This window comes from Meles meles, chromosome 5 (genome assembly GCF_922984935.1).
Source record: "Meles meles chromosome 5, mMelMel3.1 paternal haplotype, whole genome shotgun sequence".
Taxonomy (NCBI): Eukaryota; Metazoa; Chordata; class Mammalia; order Carnivora; family Mustelidae; genus Meles; species Meles meles.
This window is the reverse complement of record NC_060070.1, coordinates 130,109,331-130,129,679: the sequence shown is the minus strand read 5'-3', so window position 1 is coordinate 130,129,679 and position 20,349 is coordinate 130,109,331. Positions and strand designations below refer to the sequence as shown.

General features: G+C 51.7%; 2 protein-coding genes across 4 annotated transcripts in view; one reads left to right on the top strand and one right to left on the bottom strand.

The window, feature by feature from the left end:
• PSMG4 (proteasome assembly chaperone 4) overlaps nucleotides 1–20,349 on the bottom strand; it is a 54,670-nt gene that overhangs the window by 12,159 nt on the left and 22,162 nt on the right. Inside the window, exons 3-4 of one of the 2 annotated variants that reach the window (XR_006818388.1) lie at nucleotides 6,318–6,716; nucleotides 5,286–5,374 (exon numbers count right to left, since the gene is read on the bottom strand). The exons of the other annotated variant lie outside the window; for it this stretch is intronic. The gene's annotated coding sequence lies outside the window, so the exon portion shown is untranslated. Of the gene's footprint in view, nucleotides 1–5,285; nucleotides 5,375–6,317; nucleotides 6,717–20,349 lie in introns of those variants that run through there. 2 annotated transcript variants of the gene reach the window in all.
• SLC22A23 (solute carrier family 22 member 23) overlaps nucleotides 1–20,349 on the top strand; it is a 168,280-nt gene that overhangs the window by 142,243 nt on the left and 5,688 nt on the right. The window contains exons 6-10 of one of the 2 annotated variants that reach the window (XM_046006002.1): nucleotides 5,307–5,409; nucleotides 7,393–7,625; nucleotides 9,216–9,248; nucleotides 9,374–9,397; nucleotides 10,473–10,596. In XM_046006002.1, the coding sequence (XP_045861958.1) occupies nucleotides 5,307–5,409; nucleotides 7,393–7,625; nucleotides 9,216–9,248; nucleotides 9,374–9,397; nucleotides 10,473–10,596 (517 nt within the window). The remainder of the gene's footprint in view (nucleotides 1–5,306; nucleotides 5,410–7,392; nucleotides 7,626–9,215; nucleotides 9,249–9,373; nucleotides 9,398–10,472; nucleotides 10,597–20,349) is intronic. The other variant, XM_046006003.1, reaches the window with a different exon arrangement.

Here is a 20,349-nt window from a genome sequence, read left to right as displayed (position 1 = left end):
GTTCATTAGCTGGTTAATGCTCTTAAGTCCTACAGTATAATCTGTTTCTGGTGTTTCCCTAATGGAATCACCGCATTCCATTTCTTTCTGGTTAAAATACTGCCTGGGAAAGCTTGTTTTCTCAGTTCTAATTATACTGCTTCATTGTCCTCCTGTTTTTGGAAAGTGGTAGGAAATCTTTTTTCCTTTCTTTGCTTCTGAGTTTTGTGGCAGTCCCTGCAGACGGCTGACACGTGGGACATTGCCCGCCTCGGGAGAGTGGTCATGGCCCTCACTGCTGGGGACACACGGTTCGCATCTGTCTCAGACCTCTGCTCACTCCTCTCTGTCAAACAACGCCAGTGCTGGGGGAAGGCAGGTGTCCCTTTCATCGGAATTGGCCACTTCCAACTTTCAGAGGCTGCTTTCTTCTGCTTGGAATCTTCTTCCCAACACCTCATCCCATCCACCTACCAATCCCCCGTCCCTTACCTGTTCTATCTGCCTTGTCTCCCTCTCGCTGCCCCTCCCCTCACACCGCCTGCTCAGAAATCTCTCAGCAGCCTCCCAGGGCTAGATCCCCATGACCTTCAGTGAAGCTGCTCCGGGACCCTGTCTCGCCTCTACTTGCCTCTCGAAGACTCTACAGCCTGCATTAGGCTCTCAGAATGCACCTAAGGCCTCCCCTCTGCAGGGCCGTCCCCACCCCAGGTCTTCCTGGGAGACACACTGCACCCGTATTTGCTTCTTGCCAGAGCCTTGGTGAGGTCAATCAGCACATCAATCACGTTTGACAAATGGGGCAGCAGGGCCCAGACAGGCTAAGTGTTGGGGAGCACTGCCGCCTGCTGCCGATGTCCCTCCACATGGAAGGAACAAGCCCCGTGCAGGGAGCGGGTGTCCTCTGTCCTCGGGCATCAGGCCCTCTCTGGGCAGCGCCCCCCGAGAAGCCCGGCAGGCCCAGCATTGGTGGGATGGGAGATGGCGAGTCCCCCCATCAGGCCCCGCAGGGCTTTGCTCAGCCCTTTTCCATGATTGAGCTTGGATTCTGCCCTCTCCTGCCCTCTTCTGCCCCGCTTCGTCTGGTCGGTCTGGTCAGAAACCGAGGTGAGAAGCAGATCTATGCATCCAGCCACCACCACGTCCCCAGGGTTAGGTCACTTGCCCAGAGCCTCAGCACTAGCAAGTGAGGACACAGAGGCTAGCCCCGGCCGGCTGACTCCGGCGCCCTGCTGCTAACCCCGCTAGCTGCCGACTCCTCCTCCCCTGGGCTTCAGGCCAGCAGCGGCCACGTGCCATAACAGGCAAGTACAGAGGTCAGCGCTGCCGGGTCACTTGTCAAAATGTGGGGTAGATTTTAAAGAGGGAGCTATCTGAGGTGACTTTGATAAGATCCCTGGAGGCGTTCTCCACGGCTTGCTCCGGAACCACTGATCCTAATGGCCAGGTGCCCGCATGGCTAAAGCCCTACCTGGGGGGGGGGGGGGGGCAGCGCGGAAGAGACAGCAGGTGCTTTCTGGGTTTCTGAGCTCGGGCTCCGCCTGGCTCGGGCTCCGCCTGGGCTCGGGCTCCGCCTGGGCTCCCGGCCTCAGAGCTGCTGCCTTGGAGCCTGTAGCACCTGCTTTTTTTTGGAATGGTTCCAGTAGCCGAGGGGGCTGCCGCTCCTCCTCGTGTTCTTCTTCCTCCTTCTCCTGCCCCTCCTCCTCCTCCTGCTCCTGCTGCACCTCTGCCTGCTCCCCCTCCTCCTCCTCCTCCTGCTGCTGCTGCTGCTCCTCCTGCTGCTCCTCCTACTCCTGTTGCTCCTGCTTCGGCTCCTCCTCTTTCTTCTGCTGCTCCACCTCCTCCCGCTACAGTTGCTTCTCTTCCTTATGCTCCTGCTCCTCTTCCTTCTCCCCCTCTTCTCTTTTTCTGTTTCCATAACTGGTGTTTCTCCAGCGTCCATAGGAACGGGTTAGTGCACACAAGTATAAGAGCAAAGCCAGTTGCTCTCACCCTACTCCCAACAAATGCAGATATCGTCTCTGCATTTTCCCTGCATCTCTGAGGCTTGAGTGACCTGCCACTACCTTCTCCTTGCTCTGTGCTGTCCTGGAGAAGCATGGTTGACCCCTCACCTGGATCTCTTCGGTTTGTTGAGGTCATGACTGCTGTGTGTCTGCAGGGACATGTCTCCTTCTGCAGCTGGTGGGGGGTGGGGGTGGGGGGACGCCAGAACCACCTGGGTCAGCCAAAGCACCAGCCAGGAAGGGCACCTGCTCACCAGGTCCATGCAAGGCTGCACCCGCTTCCTTTGTTTGGTCCTTGTAACGATGCTCCAAGACAGGGCGCTGCCCCACTTACCAGCCCAGGAACAGAGGCAGAGCAGCTTTCCCAAGGAAGCTCAACACAAACAATGAACACTGGGATCCTACCAGGTGTGTCATCGCAGGTGAGGCTTGCTGCATCGCAGGTGAGGCTGTGACCTGACAGGTCCAGCTGAAATGTGCCAGGGGGTGGGGGTGGGGGGGCGGGACAGGGCATGACAGGGGGTCAGAGAGCTTCGGAAGAGAGCGAGGGAGAGGAAATGCTTCTAACAGTCCCATCCTTGGTGCTTCAGAGTCTGATCAACTCACATCCCCTCTATACTCCTGTGCAGCCACGTCCAAGGACTCAAGGACACCCCAGATTTCAGTCTGATGACTGGAGAGATGGAAAAATTTCTCTGATGGTTCTTACGACTCAGAGCTGGGGGATTTTGTCCCAGAGACACAGACTTCATGCTGAGGAAGTTTTATGTTGTTGTTAATAGGCTAGTGCTGTGTGTAACAGAAACAACATATCAATATCCCCAGACAGGTTAATTTCATTCTGTTTAGAATAATGCAGTTACCTCTGTAGATTGTGATCAGTTCTGTAGACCTTGGGCTCTCCAGTTTAATGTTATTTAAAAAAACAACTGCAACAACAAAACCCACCACTCAGGTCTGTCACAGTTGCTGTGGCTTCTTTAAACAACTGTTTCAGACAATAATGTATTAGCCATTAAGTGTGGGCCACATTACAAAAAAAAAAAATTTAACGTACATGAACATTCTAACAGCTGTTTTCTTCTTGGGCGATTTCAATGGTGAACAAGTGTGGCTACTGTAGTTGATTCCTAATGAGTTTGATTTTTTTTTTTTAAAGATTTTATTTATTTGAGAGAGAGAGTGTGTGAGCCGGGGTGGTGGGGGAGAGGGAGAAGCAGAGAGAGAGGCAGAGAGAGAGGAAGAAGCAGACTCACCACCGAGCAGGAAGCCCACCATGGGGCTTGATCCCAGCACCCCGGAATCATAACCTGAGCTGAAGGTAGATGGTTAGCCAACTGAGCCAGCCAGGTGTGCCCCTCTTGGCCCCACAACCTGCTGATAACTTTTATAACAGTGAAGATACTCAGACCATTGGATCAAATTTTATCTGTTAACCATACTATTTCCATGTTCTTTAAAAGTTTTGTAGTATTTTAACCAACGGGAAAGAATGTTTGTAAATCAAATTAGCAAATCAAATGTTTGCAGAGGGGAAAATAAAGGTTCAGAAGGCCTCAGGAGCTGGGGGGAAGCCATGGATAGACAGCTGAAGTGCTAGCTGTTCTGGCTTGTGCACAGACCTCAATTTTGCATCTAAATAGGGGAAGGAAGAAAGTTCTGGAAACTCAGGTGGCATGGCATCCCTCAGACATCAAAAGACTTTTCCTTCTCCCTTCAATGCCCCAGCTGGTGACACTAATCCCCCCTCGCCCCCCCCCAAAAAAAGTTGTTTAAATAAGTAACTACTAAGTCCTCATGGTTAAGCTACATATTTTCCTTCCAAACTAATAAGGTTTTTGTCCCTTCAGCCATGGGATGGCAGGAAGGAGGTACAAGAGGAGAGTTGAAGTGGGGACGTCCAAGGGTGGGAATGGCCCTAAGGAATACCAGAGAGCACTTCAGTAGCTCGGTCCCCTTTGCACACGGTGCTCTAGGGTCTCTCCTGAGGCAGTTCTCTTTTTTCCAAGCTCGGAAGCTCTCCTCAGTAGACTGGGCCTTCCCACCCATATTGCTGCTGTTGGTTTGGTTGGTTGGGTTTTCTTAGTCAACTTATTTTGGAATATTTTTAGGTTTACAGAAAAGTCGCAAACCTAGTACAGAATTTCTGAATCCCCTGCACTCCATGTCCCCTATTGTTAACGTACTACCACAGGACCTTTGTCTCACTTGAGAAACTGCCACTGGAACGGCGCGGCTAACCGACCCCAGCCTTTCCCTGGATGTCACCAGTCTCTCCATTAATGATTTCCTGTCCCAGGATCACACTTCATGGTGACGCCTCCCCAGCCTCCTCTGGTCTGTGCCTTATTTCTCGTGTCCTTGACAGTCTTGAGGAGCACCGGCCACCCACCAGTGGGTCAGGTCTCCTTTTCCTTTTTGAGCTCATGAGTAGAGAATGACTCCCTGAGGACCTACAGGGAGGGGCCTCGGAGGCTGAATGTGGGACATTTCTGCTCCCAGAAGCACAGGCAGACCCTGAAGGCTGGGGCATTTCCTTGTTTTGACCTTCCCTGTGAAACTGCCACGTCAACACCCCAGCTTCCGCAAACCGCTTAACCCTGTGAATGTGGCGTTGCAGACCGCTGGAGTCCGTTCAGAACGGCTTTCAGAGCTAGTCTGAGCCTCACAAGAAACTCTTTTTCATAACCTTGGAGTTGGTCACATCACTGAGCAAAACACTGTCTTGCTCAGGTTGCAAAGAACTTTGTTCGCTAAGACGTACACATACATATGTGTGCATACGCTTATGTCTGCCCTTCTGTGCACATGTGTGCACTCGCGCGTGTGGTTCTCTTTTGGAGATCGCCACCCACGAAGTTAGGGAGCATAGGAGCGTGCGCTTCTCCTGGCCTCTGAGCAGCGGATGAGGCAGACAGATCAGACCCTAGACGGGAAGGAACCACTTATTTTCACATAGCCAGAACCTGATCGGTGCCTCCGTAACCTAGAATGTCACTGAGTTTTGAGCTCAGGCAGAGCGGAGTGAGTCTGCCCTGATGGCTTATTTGTGCAGATCCTGCCTCTCTGGCAAGAAAGGTTTTACAGTGGCAAGGGACACAGATGGCGTGCCGTGGCTCCCTTCTGGCCCCACGAGGAAATTTGAAGTGCAAAGCTAGTGACTGTGGACACGTTTTCTAACCTGAGGGCCAGACCCTATCTCCTGGTTTAAAGAAAAAAAAAAAAATTGTTTCCCTTGTCATGATGCCCACATCTGGGAACGTGCATGAGGTCGCCTGTCCGGGGTCCTGCCGAGAGGTCACAGGCTCTCTTTCCCTGCAGAGCTGGAGAAGGAGCTTTCCCGGAGGCCCAAGAAGGTCTGCATCGTGAAAGTGGTGGGAACCCGGAACCTGTGGAAAAACATCGTGGTCCTGTGTGTGAACTCGTGAGTTGCAAGAGGGACACGGAGAGGGGGGGTGTCGGGGAGAGGCTGGGGGAAAGAGGGGCTGGAGGAGAGGATAGTGGGACCCTCCTCCTCCCACAGCTGGATCCTGAATTACAGCCACGCAGAGGCCTTTGGCCAGCCCGGAGAGCTTTGCTCTTTACCAAGAGGCCCTGGGTTGAGCCCCAATATCAGTGTTACCAAGAAGGTCTTTCTCATTTTGACCCATGGCTTAATTACCCCACCCTTCCCTGACCACACAAGGTGGCCTTCACTCAGGGTCAGAGGTCACCTAAGGGGCGGTGGGGTGTTAACCCCCATTTGGTGTTAGAGGCTATGGTGGGGGGCAGTTTTGCACTCAGCTGTGAAAGGCCTCCGGACTGCTGTCCAGGAAAGAGGCCCACGGTCAAGGCTCTGGTCCAACCGTCCCCACAGCTATTTCTATCTAAATAGCAGCGCCATTTAATCGGTTCTTGATATTGGGGTTCCTACTTACACCCTTGTCCTACACCTGGGGGGACAGAGGCCCTAGGCACACAGTGGGTCAGAGCTGGAGCCCTGATGCCTCAGCCTCCACACTCACAGCCAGCTCCGGACCCGGCCACCGTGCCACTGTCCAGTCGCAGACAGACACTAGCTAGTTAGGCTGGTGGGACCATTAAAAATGGAATGACTTCTCCAACTTTTAGTTTGGGGAAAAAAACACAAATTGTGACAAAAAGGAGGTGGCAAGTTTCCATTTTAATGCTTCTTCTTTGGGGGAAGGGGGATGCCTCTCTCTGACCTTGTTCCCTGCTGTGGTCAGAAGACTGCCTTCCTCCCAGAACAAAAAGGTAGATTTCCCTGAGACCTCAGTAGTCTGAGCAGCAGAGAAAGTCATCTGGGATCCCCAGAGAGGAACCGGATCTCACCAGTTGCTCGATGATAAAAGGACGGCCCCAGCAGGCCCTCTGCCGAGGATTTCCCACATGGAAATGAGTTCATTTGGCAAATGGCAGCCTCCTCCGACCAGGGCAGGGGTCTGTTGCCGTTGACCTTGACGCATCCTCATGGTGTGATAAAAGCACATTGATTTCCCCAAAGCACGGAAGAGGGTTTGGGAGAGAAGGAAGTTTTTAGCTCTGGGATGGCTGCCGAGGGCTGACATCACCAATGAGCTCTCACGGCTGCCCTCGTGGGGCGTGTGCACCTGCAGCTTCCCGCGGCGGTGGAGGTGGGGGGCCCCGGTGCGTTCAGAATCCCATTTCCTAGACTGGACATCTGCCTCCGGCGATCCGGACACACATGTCCCAGCAGGTTTATAGGATTCTCTGGGGGAAGGAAAGAAAGAGGCTTGACCCAGGGCAAAGGAAGGGAAAGAGTGTAAGTTAAGAATGGACAGAGTCTCCAAGACCAGACGTCTTCACCAGGCCTGACTTCTACAGCTTTCCCAGGGCATGTCTGTCAGTAGCAGCAGGAATGGGTTAAGTCGGTAGTTCTCTGGACTCATCCCCAAGTTGGCAGAACCCTGAGTGCTAAAGGAAGAGCTGAGGCCCAGACAGGCAGGATGCCTTCGAAGTTGTCACCTGTCCGCTCAGTAGACTGGTGTGCAAGCTGCTTACTCTCCTTAGGTCTTTTTGCCCATCTGTGAAATGGGTCTGACAGGAGCTCCTAGGTGCCCACATGGGATGAAGTGATTTGAGGCGTGGGGAGTGCTTTGTCAGGATGGATTTGTTGGCTGGTGTTCGAACGGAAGGTCTCGCTGCTTGTGTGGCCCCGCTCTTCTGCTAAAGGGAATGTGAAGGAGAGCGAGTCCCCCGTCCCAAGAGGGGCCCGCTCTGGTCATGTCTCTGAAGTCGCTCTGCCCTTGCGCCCGGTCGTGCACTCGCTCGTGGCGAGCGCATGTTTTCCGGGACATGCTGAGTTGCCGCTCTGTTTCCTGGTCACTGAGCCTTCCTGCCTTTGTCCACCGGCCCACCGCCCCCTCGGCCGTGCGTCTCCCCACAGGCTGACGGGCTACGGGATCCACCACTGCTTTGCCCGGAGCATGATGGGCCATGAGGTGAAAGTGCCGCTCCTGGAGAATTTCTATGCCGACTACTACACCGTGGCCAGCATCGCCCTGGCGTCCTGCCTGGCCATGTGCTTGGTGGTCAGGCTCCTGGGGCGCAGGGGCGGGCTGCTGCTCTTCATGATCCTCACCGCCCTGGCCTCGCTTCTGCAGCTTGGGCTCCTCAACCGTGAGTGGGTCAGGGGAGTGGATGGCCGGGGGGGGGGGGGGGCGCGAGCGTGGGGGAGGGGAGCTGGCCTGTGACCGAAGCATATTGGACAGAGCTGGGTGAGACTGGAGGGAAGTTTTCTGTGACCTGAGCTATTATTCCAGAATCAACAGTTTGAGGAAAGTGCCTTGGGAAGGACTGGAATGGCCATGGTGACTGCCCTCAATTGAGTGCCCTGTGCTTCCCCCTGGGAGCCTTCCTGGCTACAGGTCATTCCCTGCATGGGAGGCCCACAGAGTCCTAGTGGGCGAGAGACTTCACAGAGGGCCAGGCTGTGTCTTTGTCATAGGTCACGTGACTAGAAGAACAATGCACTCTTTCACGGGACACCAGGGGGCCCTTTGACACCCTTGAACTGGAATACTGCTTTTCAGCAGCTCCTCCCAAGTTTATCAGCTTATCTTTGGGCCAGAGAATTCCTCAGTAAATGCTAAAAATAACACAGAAAAACTAGGGAATCCAGGCGACATACTTGTCACGGCTCCTCATGCATGGAAATAGCACCAGGCATCCCTCTGACCGGCCGGGAGCGAGACCCCAAAGAACCAGGCAGCTGAGCCTTCTCTCACCAAGCACGGAGCTCCCTGCACAGGCTTGGCCCCTGTGAGGAACAGAGGCCATGGATCGCTCCCCTCCTGCACAAGGAGAGCCCACTTGGACTCGAGGCTTGTCCAGGTGCAGCACAGACCAGAGCTGCTAACCAAACAAAAAGTCTTCTCCTGCTCCGAAATGGGCGAGTCAGTGTCCCGAACAGAAGAAAAAGAAAAAAAAAACTCAAAATTTTCTCAACCTCATTGTGCAAACTGTATTAAAGAACAGCTCCTTTCAGCCTCGGGAGCAATTTCCCTAATCTGGTCACGTTCCCATGCATTCTGCCTCTTGCTGGAAGACAGGTCTTATTTTCAGCTGTGACAAATAAGGAAACAGAGAAGTGGTGTTTGTCTCCTGGCGGGGGCCGCCAAGCTGCCCTTCCAGGGAGCCCCGTGCAAGCTCCTGAGCCTTGGGGCAGGGAAGGGCAGCCCCTTGGGGGTGTCACAGGTGCGCTCCTTGTCCCTGAGCCGGAAAGCTCCAGAAACTAGGTGCACATGAGAAGCCGTGAGCCTCAGGGCCCAGAGCACACAGAAATGCCGCCTGACAGGTCTGCCCCAGCGGTCCTTGCTGCTGCTCCCTGCAGCACAGACCGGCAGTGACAGGGGGAGAATTGTTCACAGTGAAATTAATCCTTCAGCTAGAGGTCTAGAGGAGCTGCTAGGGTCTCTGCCCTGAAGAGTTCCATTTCCCCCCACATCTGGAAGCCAGGCCGTGTCCAGGGGCGCTGTTGCCCGCAGGCCTCTGCATCCTAACAACTGGCCCGCAGCAGGCATTGGCCCTGCTCCCCATGGGCCTGGCAGGGGGCAGGGGGCCCACCCAGGCTGGAAGGGAGGTCACGGAGAAGCCAGTCACGTGGGAAAGCAGGGTAGCGGCTTCATACCTAACAGGCCTTCTTTTCCCCCTCTCCACGCACTGTCTTCACCCACGAACGCACGGGGGCCGTCACTTCCCGCGCTGCAGTGATTGGGAAGTACAGCCAGCATCCAGACTCAGGTGAGTCCCGAGGCCCGCGCCGGGCACTTGATCGCTTTTTATTGCACCTAAACGGGCCTTTTCGTCAAGACTCACAGACTGTGGTTTCCTCCTGTCTCTCTCCCCCTCTCTCCTTATCCTTCAAGAGTTGCAGCTGAAGTTGGCCGTAGGTTGGACACTATAAGCATACATTTGTATTCTCTACTCCCTCTTGCCTCTAGAAAGAGCACCTCGTTTCTCAGTCTGTGCCTGGCTTGCACGCATGGCCTCGCCTCTCCCCCCAACCCCACCCCACCCCCACCCTAGCCTCGGCAGTCAGTCAGCCTGGAGCCCTGCTGCAGCCAGTCTTACGGACGGTGCCTGGGTGAGATGAGAAACCCCCAGGGAGTGCCGGACGCCCTGCCGACTGTGCCGCCAGGGGAAGTTGCTGTCCCCGTGTCCATCACAGCAGCTGGCTGCTCTCGGCCAAGGGGATGGCAGAGATGCTGGCCGCACGTGCCTGGCCTGTCCGAGCCCGTGCTGCCAGGACTGTCTGCTCTGAGGGCCCCTGTATTCAGGATGTGCTTTGCAGGGAACTGGGCTGTGCCCCCAATGTACGACCCCAACCGCATGCCCGTGCTCTGTGCTAGACGCTGCCTGGGTGTGCGGTCAGACTCTGGTGCCATTTGCGGGGTGCTCAGATGGGTTAAGCACTGTCCCTCCAGGCCATAAATTCTTCTGTTGGGTTATTGGAGTTTTTGTTCCCTTCAGTCCAACCTGGCATACCCTGTCCTGTGCTTTGGATGGGTCAAAACTGAGGCCATGGTAGCCAGGGCTCTCTAGAGGCGGAGGCCTTGTTCCTCCAAAGGCTGGGATAGAGGGACATTGCTAGAGTCACGGGGAGACCACCAGCCTCCCCTCTGCCAGGCATGGCTTGTGGCCTCTGGAATCTGGAATCCGCATGAGCTCCAGCATTCCCAGCCCACAGGCAATCACGGGAACCCCCAACAAAGTCTTCTACCAAGAGGGTCTGACCCGTTACACCTAGAAGTGCTCCTCGGTCTCCAGAGGGAACTGAGTGTCCCATGCTGCACCCCGAACTGGGGAAGGGGGAAGGTGGAAGACCCTTCGTGTGGACCTGGTCCCTCCCCCATCCCTTGTCCCGCTGCTGTCTCTGCACCGTCCCCCACCACCTGCCTTGCCAGCCTCCTTTTCCCTTCCCTTCTGCCCATGCCCCCTCACTGTCTCCCTCTGATTCTCCTTCAGGTATGAGTGATAGTGTCAAGGACAAGTTCTCCATCACGTTTTCCATCGTGGGCATGTTCGCCTCCCACGCAGTGGGAAGCCTCAGTGTATTCTTCTGTGCCGAGATCACCCCCACGGTAATCAGGTAGGTCACAGGACGGGCCCCACCTGCACCTTCTCTCTGGGACTCAAGAGAGGGCTCGGTGTGGAGCGAGGCTCCTGTGGAATGAACCAGCATCCGTTGTGTCCTGCCCTGGCCTCCAGACCAGGGCACAGCATGCATGCCGGGCATGTCCGGCCTTCAGCTGAAGAGCTTTGCCTTGACTCTGAGGCAACCGAGAGTCAGCTGAGAGCTTGACCCTGGGCTCTGTCCAGGCAAGGAGCCAGAGGAGCAGGGAGCAGGGAACTTTTCAGGGTGCAGGAAGCCGTGTACGGTTCCATCTGAAAGGGGGTGTTACCTGGGGCTTAACTATCTTTTCTTAGTTCACGGAGTAAGGTCTGATCCTTTCTTGGTGCTAGTCCCAGATAGTGGTACCTAACTGGTACCTACCCTTTGATGTTATTAAGATTACAGCATAATAAAAGGGTTTGCCTTCAGTTAAAAGGGCATCACTTAACTACGGAATCATGTCATTTTCCTGGTAATTACTGTTTGTGACTTACAGAAGGGCTCACTGTGATTGACATCACACTGAACTTGGCATGGGAATATCATTAGCATTGCTAACACACATGCTTTTCGAACATATAAACTGTGAATCAATTAGGCAGTTATTCAGCTGTGAAAGAAAACCCAGAAGTCAGCATGACAACACCCGTCCACCCTGACTTTCCCACACGGGCAGAGAAGAGAGCCCAGTACAGGTCAAGGCAAGACTTGTGCAGACTAATTATTTTAGACCCTTGGGTGCTGGGAAGGGCTCTGGGTGAAGGCAGGTAGATTCATGGACTTTCTTCCCACATTTCTAGGAGTCATGCTGACAAGAGAAATTTCACATGACCTCATTTTGCTTCATTCTCCCAGATTTTTACAATGCGCGCCAAGTCTGAAGGCTACTCGGTGCTTGTGGAGTACAATGCCAAGGGATGGTATATATATAAGAAAAAAAGCAATTAAATGCCAAGTAATTCACCTTATACCGACCCTCTCCTAAGCCAAAGTGAAGAAAAAAGCCTGAACCTTATTTCATGCTCGAGGCTGCAAAATGTCTCAAACAGACAGTATTTCTCTCCGTGTCTTTTCTTTTTCCTAGTTAAAATTTTCTTCCTTGACCAAAGAATCCAGCAAAGAGGGTTCTTTCATTAAAGCAGAAGTCAAGGTCGGATCTCTGGCTTTCCCGCTGGTCTCCCTATAGATTGGCATTATTGTGGACCTTTCTCTGGGGGCGGCCACCCCTTAACTGTGCTGGTGGTGGACCTCATTAGTCATTGTTAGATTTTGCTTAACAAGCTAAACGGAAGGAAATGCACTATCCTCTTCCTCTTTGATGCAGACCTGCCAAGATCATTTGGGAATAGAAATTCAACAAATACATTCTTCGATTTGGCTTGCCAAGATGACATACTAGAAAAAATATTTGACCTTTGGTGCTGTTTTTGTACTCAGAGAGGGATGAAAGGAAATCGAGGCCAACCGGGGTCTCCAGCCAGGAGGGAAGGGGTCCTAGAGTCACTCCTGCACCCCTCCCCTTCAGCGGCCTGGCTCTTTCTTGCAAACACATTCTGGGACAGTTCCTGCAGAGTCCCCAGGACAGAAATTGACCTTCCTCCCCTCCCCCTCCTTCACACAGCTGAATCGCAGATAAAAGAGGGTGAGCGGCTTGGGGTGTGCGAGCTTCCTCTTTTACTCACTGAAGTGTAACTGACATACAGTATTCCATGAGCTTCATTTTTCTTAATATGAAATGAACCTTTTTTCTACAAGGCTGTTATTAAAAACTTCCCTCCTGACCCAGAACCAGTAGCCCAGGGGAAGATGCCTGGATTCACTAACAAGAAGCAAATCGGAGGATGAGAACTTTTTCGTACAGGGGCTCGTGGAAATCCGTTGTCCAGGAATGACACACTCACTAGGGTCTGATGAATGTATTCATCGTGTCGTGAGATCCCATCAGACTCTCTGTTGGAGAAAAGTGCTTCCCTCCCACCCAGGCCTGGTCTGGATGGCGTCACTGGCAACACACCCTCCCTCAGTTCGCTTCCCGAGGCTTCAGGACTCGGGTGCCTCTGCAGGCAGATGGGGTGGACCCTGTGTCTGCAGCAGCCCTGCCCTTGGGCTTAATTAGAAGTGGTCCCGGGGCCTGGTTGATCTAGAAGAACTGGGTGTTTTTTTGGTGCAGCACCATCTTTTCTCTGCAGTGTCCATCTGCAGAGGAGCCCGTGAGGACATCACCTACCTCCTCACCCTTCAGCAAAGTTCAGAGATGAGGCAGATGCGGGGGATCACAAGCCCGTTTCATTGTCCAGCAGCTCCACACAGGCTCCCTCCAAGCCCCTAGGCCTTGGCTGTTCATGCTCTGGTCTGTCTGAGCTCAGCTGCTCCTTCCTGATATCTTTGGCTTCCTCTCCTTTGCACTGTCCTACTCCTTTCTCTAGAAACTTCTTTCTTGGAATTTGCCTTCTCTGAGAACTTCCTTCTCAGTGATTCCTCCCTATTCAAGCCTCAGGACTAAGAACCTGGACCCTGCTGTCCTCCCTACTAAAGGTGCCTCAGGAACAGGCACCAAGGACAAAGATGGCCTGTGTAATGAGACATGTGGAGTCTATTTAACTTTTTAAAAGATTTGTGTCTTAAATATATATATTATATACATAACACACACAAACACACACACACACACACACACACACACACACACAGACAACAACAACAACAAATGCTAAGGTCAAGGAGCCACAGAACGCAGGCTTGGTGTTCCACAGAGGGACAAAAAACAAGCAAAGCATAGAGAATGTGGCCTCGAGCCTCAGATTTGGATCTGGGCATGAGAGCAGGTGGCTGTGTGTGTGACCGCAGAGGTCACTTTCCTCCGTGTGGCCTTAGGCAAGTCCTTCAGCCAGACTTCATCTCTTTGCCCTAACACTAGACAAGTTATGACTGACGGCCTTGTTACATACAGGGTAGTGATGCTGAGGGGAAAAGGAGTCTGTAGAGAGGATCCAGCCTCAGTGATGACAATGGATATTATTAATTATTCCTACCCGAGTACTTCTGGCAGTTATATTATTTCTGCAAAACTGGCACAAATATTTGTTAATCCTTGACTTCACAGAAATGGAGTCAAGACAAATTAAGTAAAACGGAAGAGGAAGTGAGAAATGGGAGGTTTGTTCTGTTTAAATACAAGATGCTCGGTATTCCCATGTTTAAAAGAATTATTTGAAGATTCTGGAATTCTTAATTTAAGCTTACTACTTCTAATAGTAAGTCTACCTGTGTATCAGCTTTTATATCCTTAATTTAGATATTATTACTAGTGAAATAAAGATATCCGGTGGATATTAAAATTTTCTGTGCTCCTAAGGCACAGGGAGGCAAAATTTGCCCCCTGGTTCTTTTATCTGTAAATTGAGCCTGCTGCCTGCTCTATTTACACGTGGGTACATGCTGCCCTCTAGTGACAGTCTAAAGAAAAGCAGGACATGCACAGAGTGCATTTTAGGGGAAGAAAGAAAGGTGAGCACTTGAGAGCCAAGCACGAAATAAGGACTCCATTCTCTAAACAGAGATTTCAAAAAGACAACACAAAGCCAAGAATGCTATACCAAATTCTTTCAAAGGTGTTCCTAACCTTACTGAATAATTTCAAGGTATTCTTGACCGAAAAGCAAACAGAAAATTGCTTTTGTGGAAAAAAACACATAAAGAAATATTGCATATTATATATGCACACAAACGTAGACTGCGTTTTATTTATACACACACAGACGCATACACAGATACTTACGTGAGCTAATCCTACCATAAATATATTTGACATGAATTATTAATGTATTATTTTGGCATTATGATGCGAGACTTTGTCCCGTGCTAACTTCTGCCGCCTTGACCGTGACTGTTTGCACCCTTCCCCATGGGTCCGTGGAACCTCCCATCCTGAAGTTAACTCAGGTGTGGAATTCATATGCACTGAGCAAGACTAGTCTCCCTCTGCTTGTCAGTGCCGTCCACATGTAGTGACAGGAAGGTCCCATGGAAATCCAGAAGGTCGCAGAGAAAAGGATGTCTTACTGGTAGTAAGGGCCCCAAGGAAACACATCCATTATCCCTGGCATCCGTCTGTCCCTTGCAACATCTTGCGGCTTCTCAAGTGGCCAGAATGACCGAAAAGAAGAAGGGGCTATTTTAGGTGTCCGTATGCTTGGTTCCCATCCCATCACTCTTCCTGATGGTCATCTATTTTTAACCCGCCCCATTCATTCGGGTGAGCTGACCTTCCTACCTAGGAAGCCAGCATAATCCATAAGCATCCAATATTTATTAAGCATAAATAATACGTGCTTGTTGATATTCTAGAAAATAATCCTTGCCCTTGACAAGCTCATAGACTAAATAAGGACGGTAGGCATATGAAAAAATACTAACAGAAAGGTGCAGTGTCTTCATAAGGTGGTTTGGGACTGTCTGCCTGGGAAGGGAGCTGTATCTGGGGGATGCCTCCCCCAAAATATTGCTATTCCTTGTGTTCCTACTCTACAGTCCTTCCCGTCTCTCCCTTGGCAAAAGGCTTTCTAACACATAGGACTGGTGACACATCCCAGTCTGGGTGAGAGGTGGCTGTCTTCTTCCATACCTAAGGCTAGGAAATTCCATCACTCACTGTGTGTACTAGTTATCTATTGCTGTGTAACAAATTATCCCAAAACTTAGTGGCTTAAAAGAACACCAGCTTGTCGTCTCACAGTGTCTGTGAGCAGGAGTTGGCAAAGCCTAGCTGGGCCTTCTGCTTCAGGATCTCCCATGGGCTGCAGTCAGCCAGGGTAGCATCGGGCTTCAAGCTCATTCAGGACTTGGTCTTTGTGTGTTCGTGCTAAACTAGAATACCACAGACTGGGTGGCTTATAAATGACAGTAATTTATTTCTGGAGGCTGCAAGTCCAAGATCAAGGCATCCACAGATTTGGTGTTTGGTTGGTCTGCTTCCTGGTTTATCAGTGGCCATCCTTCCTCTATCCCTTTGGGATTCCATGTCCTCACGTGGTGGAGTGGTGAGGGAGCTCTCTGGGGTGCCTTTTCTAAGGCACCTGATCACCTCCCAAACCAGACCTAATCACCTCCCGAAGTTCCCGGCCTCCTGACACCATCACACTGAAGATCAGGAGCTCAACACAGGAATTGGGGTGGGTGGGAGGACAGACATTCCCACCAGAACACAGGGTTCGGTTCCTCACTATTGGACTGAGAGCATCAGTTCCCTGCTGGCTGGAGGTCACCCTAGTTCCCCGCCACCTGGAGTGTAATAACATCACAGCTTGCTTCATCAAAGCCAGCATGAGAATCTTCTAGAAGTCAGTCTTTTCATAACCTAATCATGGAAGGGACATCTCATTACCTTTGCCATATTTTAATGGTGAAAGGCAAATTACTCACACTCAAGATAAAAAGGTATGAACGCTTGGAGGTGTGACTCATTGGGGCCATTTTAGCAACCAGCTGGTCCCTACCCCCGAAAGCCTCTTCAGTCTGTGAGGGACCCACAGACACAAGCACAAGAAGCAGGCAGGGGTTGGGGGGGTGCTGCAGGGAGCACACTGGAGGGAGAGGGGCCCCCATGAGGGATGTGTGTATGCGAAGAAGCAGTGGGAGGGAGCGAGGCTTCGTTCTGAAGGGACAGTGAGCAGGAGCAGGGGTCCCTAGAAGGAGGGTGGGGGGTGGGTGAGAGGCAGCTTCGGGAGGCATCAGGTGCAGGGTGTGGATAGGGAGGCCCAGGGAAAGAGGAAGAGGAAGGACCAGAGCGGTGCCAGCAGGCTCTGCCCACCTTTGGGTCTCTGTCATCTCGGGAGGCTCTGGACCCATCTTCCTGTCATCCTCCCAGTGCTTGAACTTGCTCAGCCCCGGGCCCGCCGTCACTCTCTGGCGCTCCCGGGAGGAACCAGCAACACCCCAACTAACCCACTGATCTCCCTGCCCTCCCTTCACCTCCTGCACTTTGTCACTTGTTCAACATTAATGCAGCAAAAAAGACGTTAAAAATACAGTGAGATTTCTGCCTTGGGAGGCCAACAGAGAAGGGAGAAGGAGCTTAGACAGCTGGGAATGACAACAGCCAGCATGCACTTGGCAATGCCTGGCCCAGCCTCAGGGACACCAGCACGCTGTCTCCATTGATGTGCCCTTCCTGTCCCTCTGTCAGATCCTCCCTGAGGCCCAGGTAGGTGAGCCTGCGTGGTGGTGGAGGCAGGATTCGAACCCAGGCCCACTGGCTCCCGACCTGTGCTCGTAACCAGCGCACTCCGGCCCGAGGAGCAGGGAGCGTCTGGTGGCTGCTCTGGCCTGTGCATGTGCACACGGGCCTGCTGCACTACGTGGCAGTTGCTGCCCGGCTTGACCCCACTGAGCCTCCGGGCCAGGAACCCTGCCAGGCCTGGGGACCACCAGGAAGGGCCTCCCCGCTCCCTCCTCAGCAGAACGGAGGAAACTGTTGCCCCCGGGGAGCCTGGCTGACCTGAGCTGAGCAGAGAGGTCACAGCCTCCTCACAGAGAGAGTGAGGGAGAGAGCCAAGGAGCTCAGGGTCTGGGGGTGCACGTCAGGCAGGTGCAGGGGCCAGGGCTCAGCTAGAGGTGGGAGGGAGCCCTCGAAGGACTCTGAAAAAGAGAGCGGCATGATCCACTCCACATTCTAGAAGAGTCACTTTGTCAGCAGTGAGGAAAGAGCCCCAGGGAGTAGGAAGGATGCAAGACATGCCAGTTAGGGGAGTGTGACCCAGACTGGCCGAACTGGAAGCCATGGGGCTTGGGTGCGGCTGGACAGAGGAGGCCAAGACAGGGAAGAGTCTGGCCACTCCCAGGCTCTGGCTTTGTCCTGAAGTCAGTGTGTCCCCCCCCCCCCACCCAGCACGAGGGTGTGAGGGACCCCCTCCCGTGAGCAGAGGTACAAGGCTTTTTCTTATTTGGGGCTGAGAGAAGGGAAAGAGAGCAGTGTCTTTCGTTGTTGCTACGAAACGTGACCAATGAGGAAGGGAGAACCCCACCCCCAACATTGTCCCAAGCATGCACATGTGATTGTCAGTCTTCTGGTCCACTCTCTGAGAAACAGTGTTTCTTTTCTGTGCTCCTTCATGTCTTGACCATCAAACTGATTCATCCGCTTTACGATGGCCTTTAGGGACAGCTATTGACCTAGGGAGCCCCAGACACCGAGTCCCTCCTCGTTTCTGTCACTCATGTGGATCTAGGACTGGCCAGCCAGAGGGCCTACTGTAGACAGCAGGGACTGTTGGTTCACTGTTGACAGCAAGGCCCTGGGAAGGCCCCAGGAAGAGGGAGCCCACTGCTGAGCCAAGCAGAGCAGAACCCCCGCCCCAGCCTGAGCAGCAGGGGGGATAGAGGGGAGGCCTGGGTGGCCGCCCCACACTGGAAGCTTTGGGGGTTTGTTAGGACACCCCAGTCCCCACAGATAGAACAGTGTTGGGTTGGTTTTTGTGTTTTTTAAGATTTACTGCAGTATAATTTATATACCATATAATGCATGCATTTTAAACATACAAGTCAATAATCTTTGGCGCCATTATCCCCATAAATCCAGATGGCGAACATTTCCATCCCCTCAGGGAGTTCCCTCCTGGCCCTTTGCCATCCTCCCTGTCCCCGCTCACAGCCCCAGGCAATCAGTAATCTGCTTTTGGTCTCTGTAGATCTGTCCCCCACCCCCCAACCCCCGTCATTTTTTCGAAATTTTGTATAAATGGAGTCTACAGTCACGTAGTATAACATTTCTGAAACTCGTCCAGGCTGTGGCAGGTGTCAGTGCTACACTCCTTACTCTGGGGTACTGTTCCGTTGTCCGGGACGTGCCACAGTTTATCTCACCAGGTGGTAAACGCCAGGATTCTGTCGGATTTGGGGCTATTATGAATAATGCTGCAGCAAATATTCACTTCTGAGTTTCTGTAGGCTCTAGGTTTCCTAGGTCTCATGAGAGCGGAGTTCTCATTTAACTGTTTGAGATACTGACAAGCGCTTCCACGGCCGCTGCCCCCCCTTTCCCTTCCTAGCGGTGGTGTTTGGGGGTCTCATTCTCTGTGCAGCCTCACGAACACTTGTCACTCTGGTTTGTTTGTTTAAGATTCTATTTTTTTATTTGAGAGAACACAAGGAGAGGGAGAAGCAGACTCCCTGATGAGCAGGGAGCCCAGTGTGGGGCTGGATCCCAGAACCTTGGGATCATGACCTGAGCCGAAGGCAGACACTTCACCGACTGAGCCTCCCAGGCACCCCCCATTCTCTGCCTTTTTGATCGTTGCTGTCCTGGTGGGTGTGAGGCGGTATCTCATTGTGGTTGGGGTATGCATCTAATGTCCAGGGATACTGTACATCTGCTCGGGTGCTTTGAATGTTTTATACTTTGTATAGTGTCTTTTGAAGAAATGTCTATTCAAACCCCTGGCCCATTATTTAAATTGGTTGACAGTTCTTTATATATTCTGGATACAGATCCTTTTTCAGACATCCTCAGTAACCATGTTCTCCCAGTCTGTTTTTTCTCTTTCCATTTTCTTGAGAAATAAAAAAAAAACTTCTGCACTTTAGGAGGGCAGAAGTTTTTTTTTTTTTTTTTTTTTTTTTGAGGAAGTCCTTTTGATCATTTTCTCTTCTAGATCCTGCTTTTGGTGTCATATGTAAGAAATCTGCCTCACCTAAGATCACCATTTCCCTTTGTATTTTCTTCCTAAAAGTGTTACAGGTTTAGCGCTTACATTCATTTCAGTTCTGAGTTCATGTATCATGTTACATAAAGGCCCAGCTGCTTTCTCTTGCGCCTGGATAACCAGCTGTCCCAGCCACTTGTTGAAGGACTCTTCCCTATTGAATTTGCCTCTGTCAAAAGTCAGTTGACCATGAATATGAGAGTTTGACCATGAGTATGACCATGAATATGAGAGTTTATTTCTGAACCCTCAGTTGTTCCACTGATCTGTCGATACACCAAGACCACACTATTAATATAGCTTTATATGAAGTTCTGAAATTGGGACAATAAGTCCTTGAATTTCGCCAAGTTTCAAAATTGTATTGGCTGTTCTGGGTCTTTTGCATTCCCATGTAAGTCTTGGGATCAGATTATCATTTCTGGCGGGGTGGGGGGGACCTATCATCTGGAAATTTGATAGGGATTGTGTTAAATCTATACATTCCACCTAAGATGGAAGAATTGCCATTTTAACGGTACTGGGTCTTCCAATCCATAAACATGGACTGTCTCTTCATTTATTTTATATTTCAGATTTTCTCTAAAGAGTGATTTATAGTTTTTAGTATACAAATCCTGCATTTTTCTCTTTTGAGATTTTCTTTCTTTGAGAGCGAGCGAGCGTGGATGTATAGGTATGAGTGCAGGGAGGAGCAGAGGGAGAGGGATAAGCAAACTCTGTGCCGAGCATGAACCCAATGTGGGCTCGATCCCATGACCCTGAGATCACAATCTGAGCCAAAATCAAGAGTCAGATGCTTAATTGACTGAGCCACTCAGGTGCCCCAAGTCTTGCTTTTTTTTTTTTTTTTTTTTACTTATTTCCAGGTACCTTCTTGTTCCTTTGAAATTATGATAAATGGAATTTTCTTAATTTTTCACCTTCTTTGTTGCTAGCGTGTAGACATATAGTTGATTTTTGTCTGTTGATCTTAGGTCAGTATTTTGATGAGACAGAGCCACATGTAGTGCCAACCAAGACAATCAGA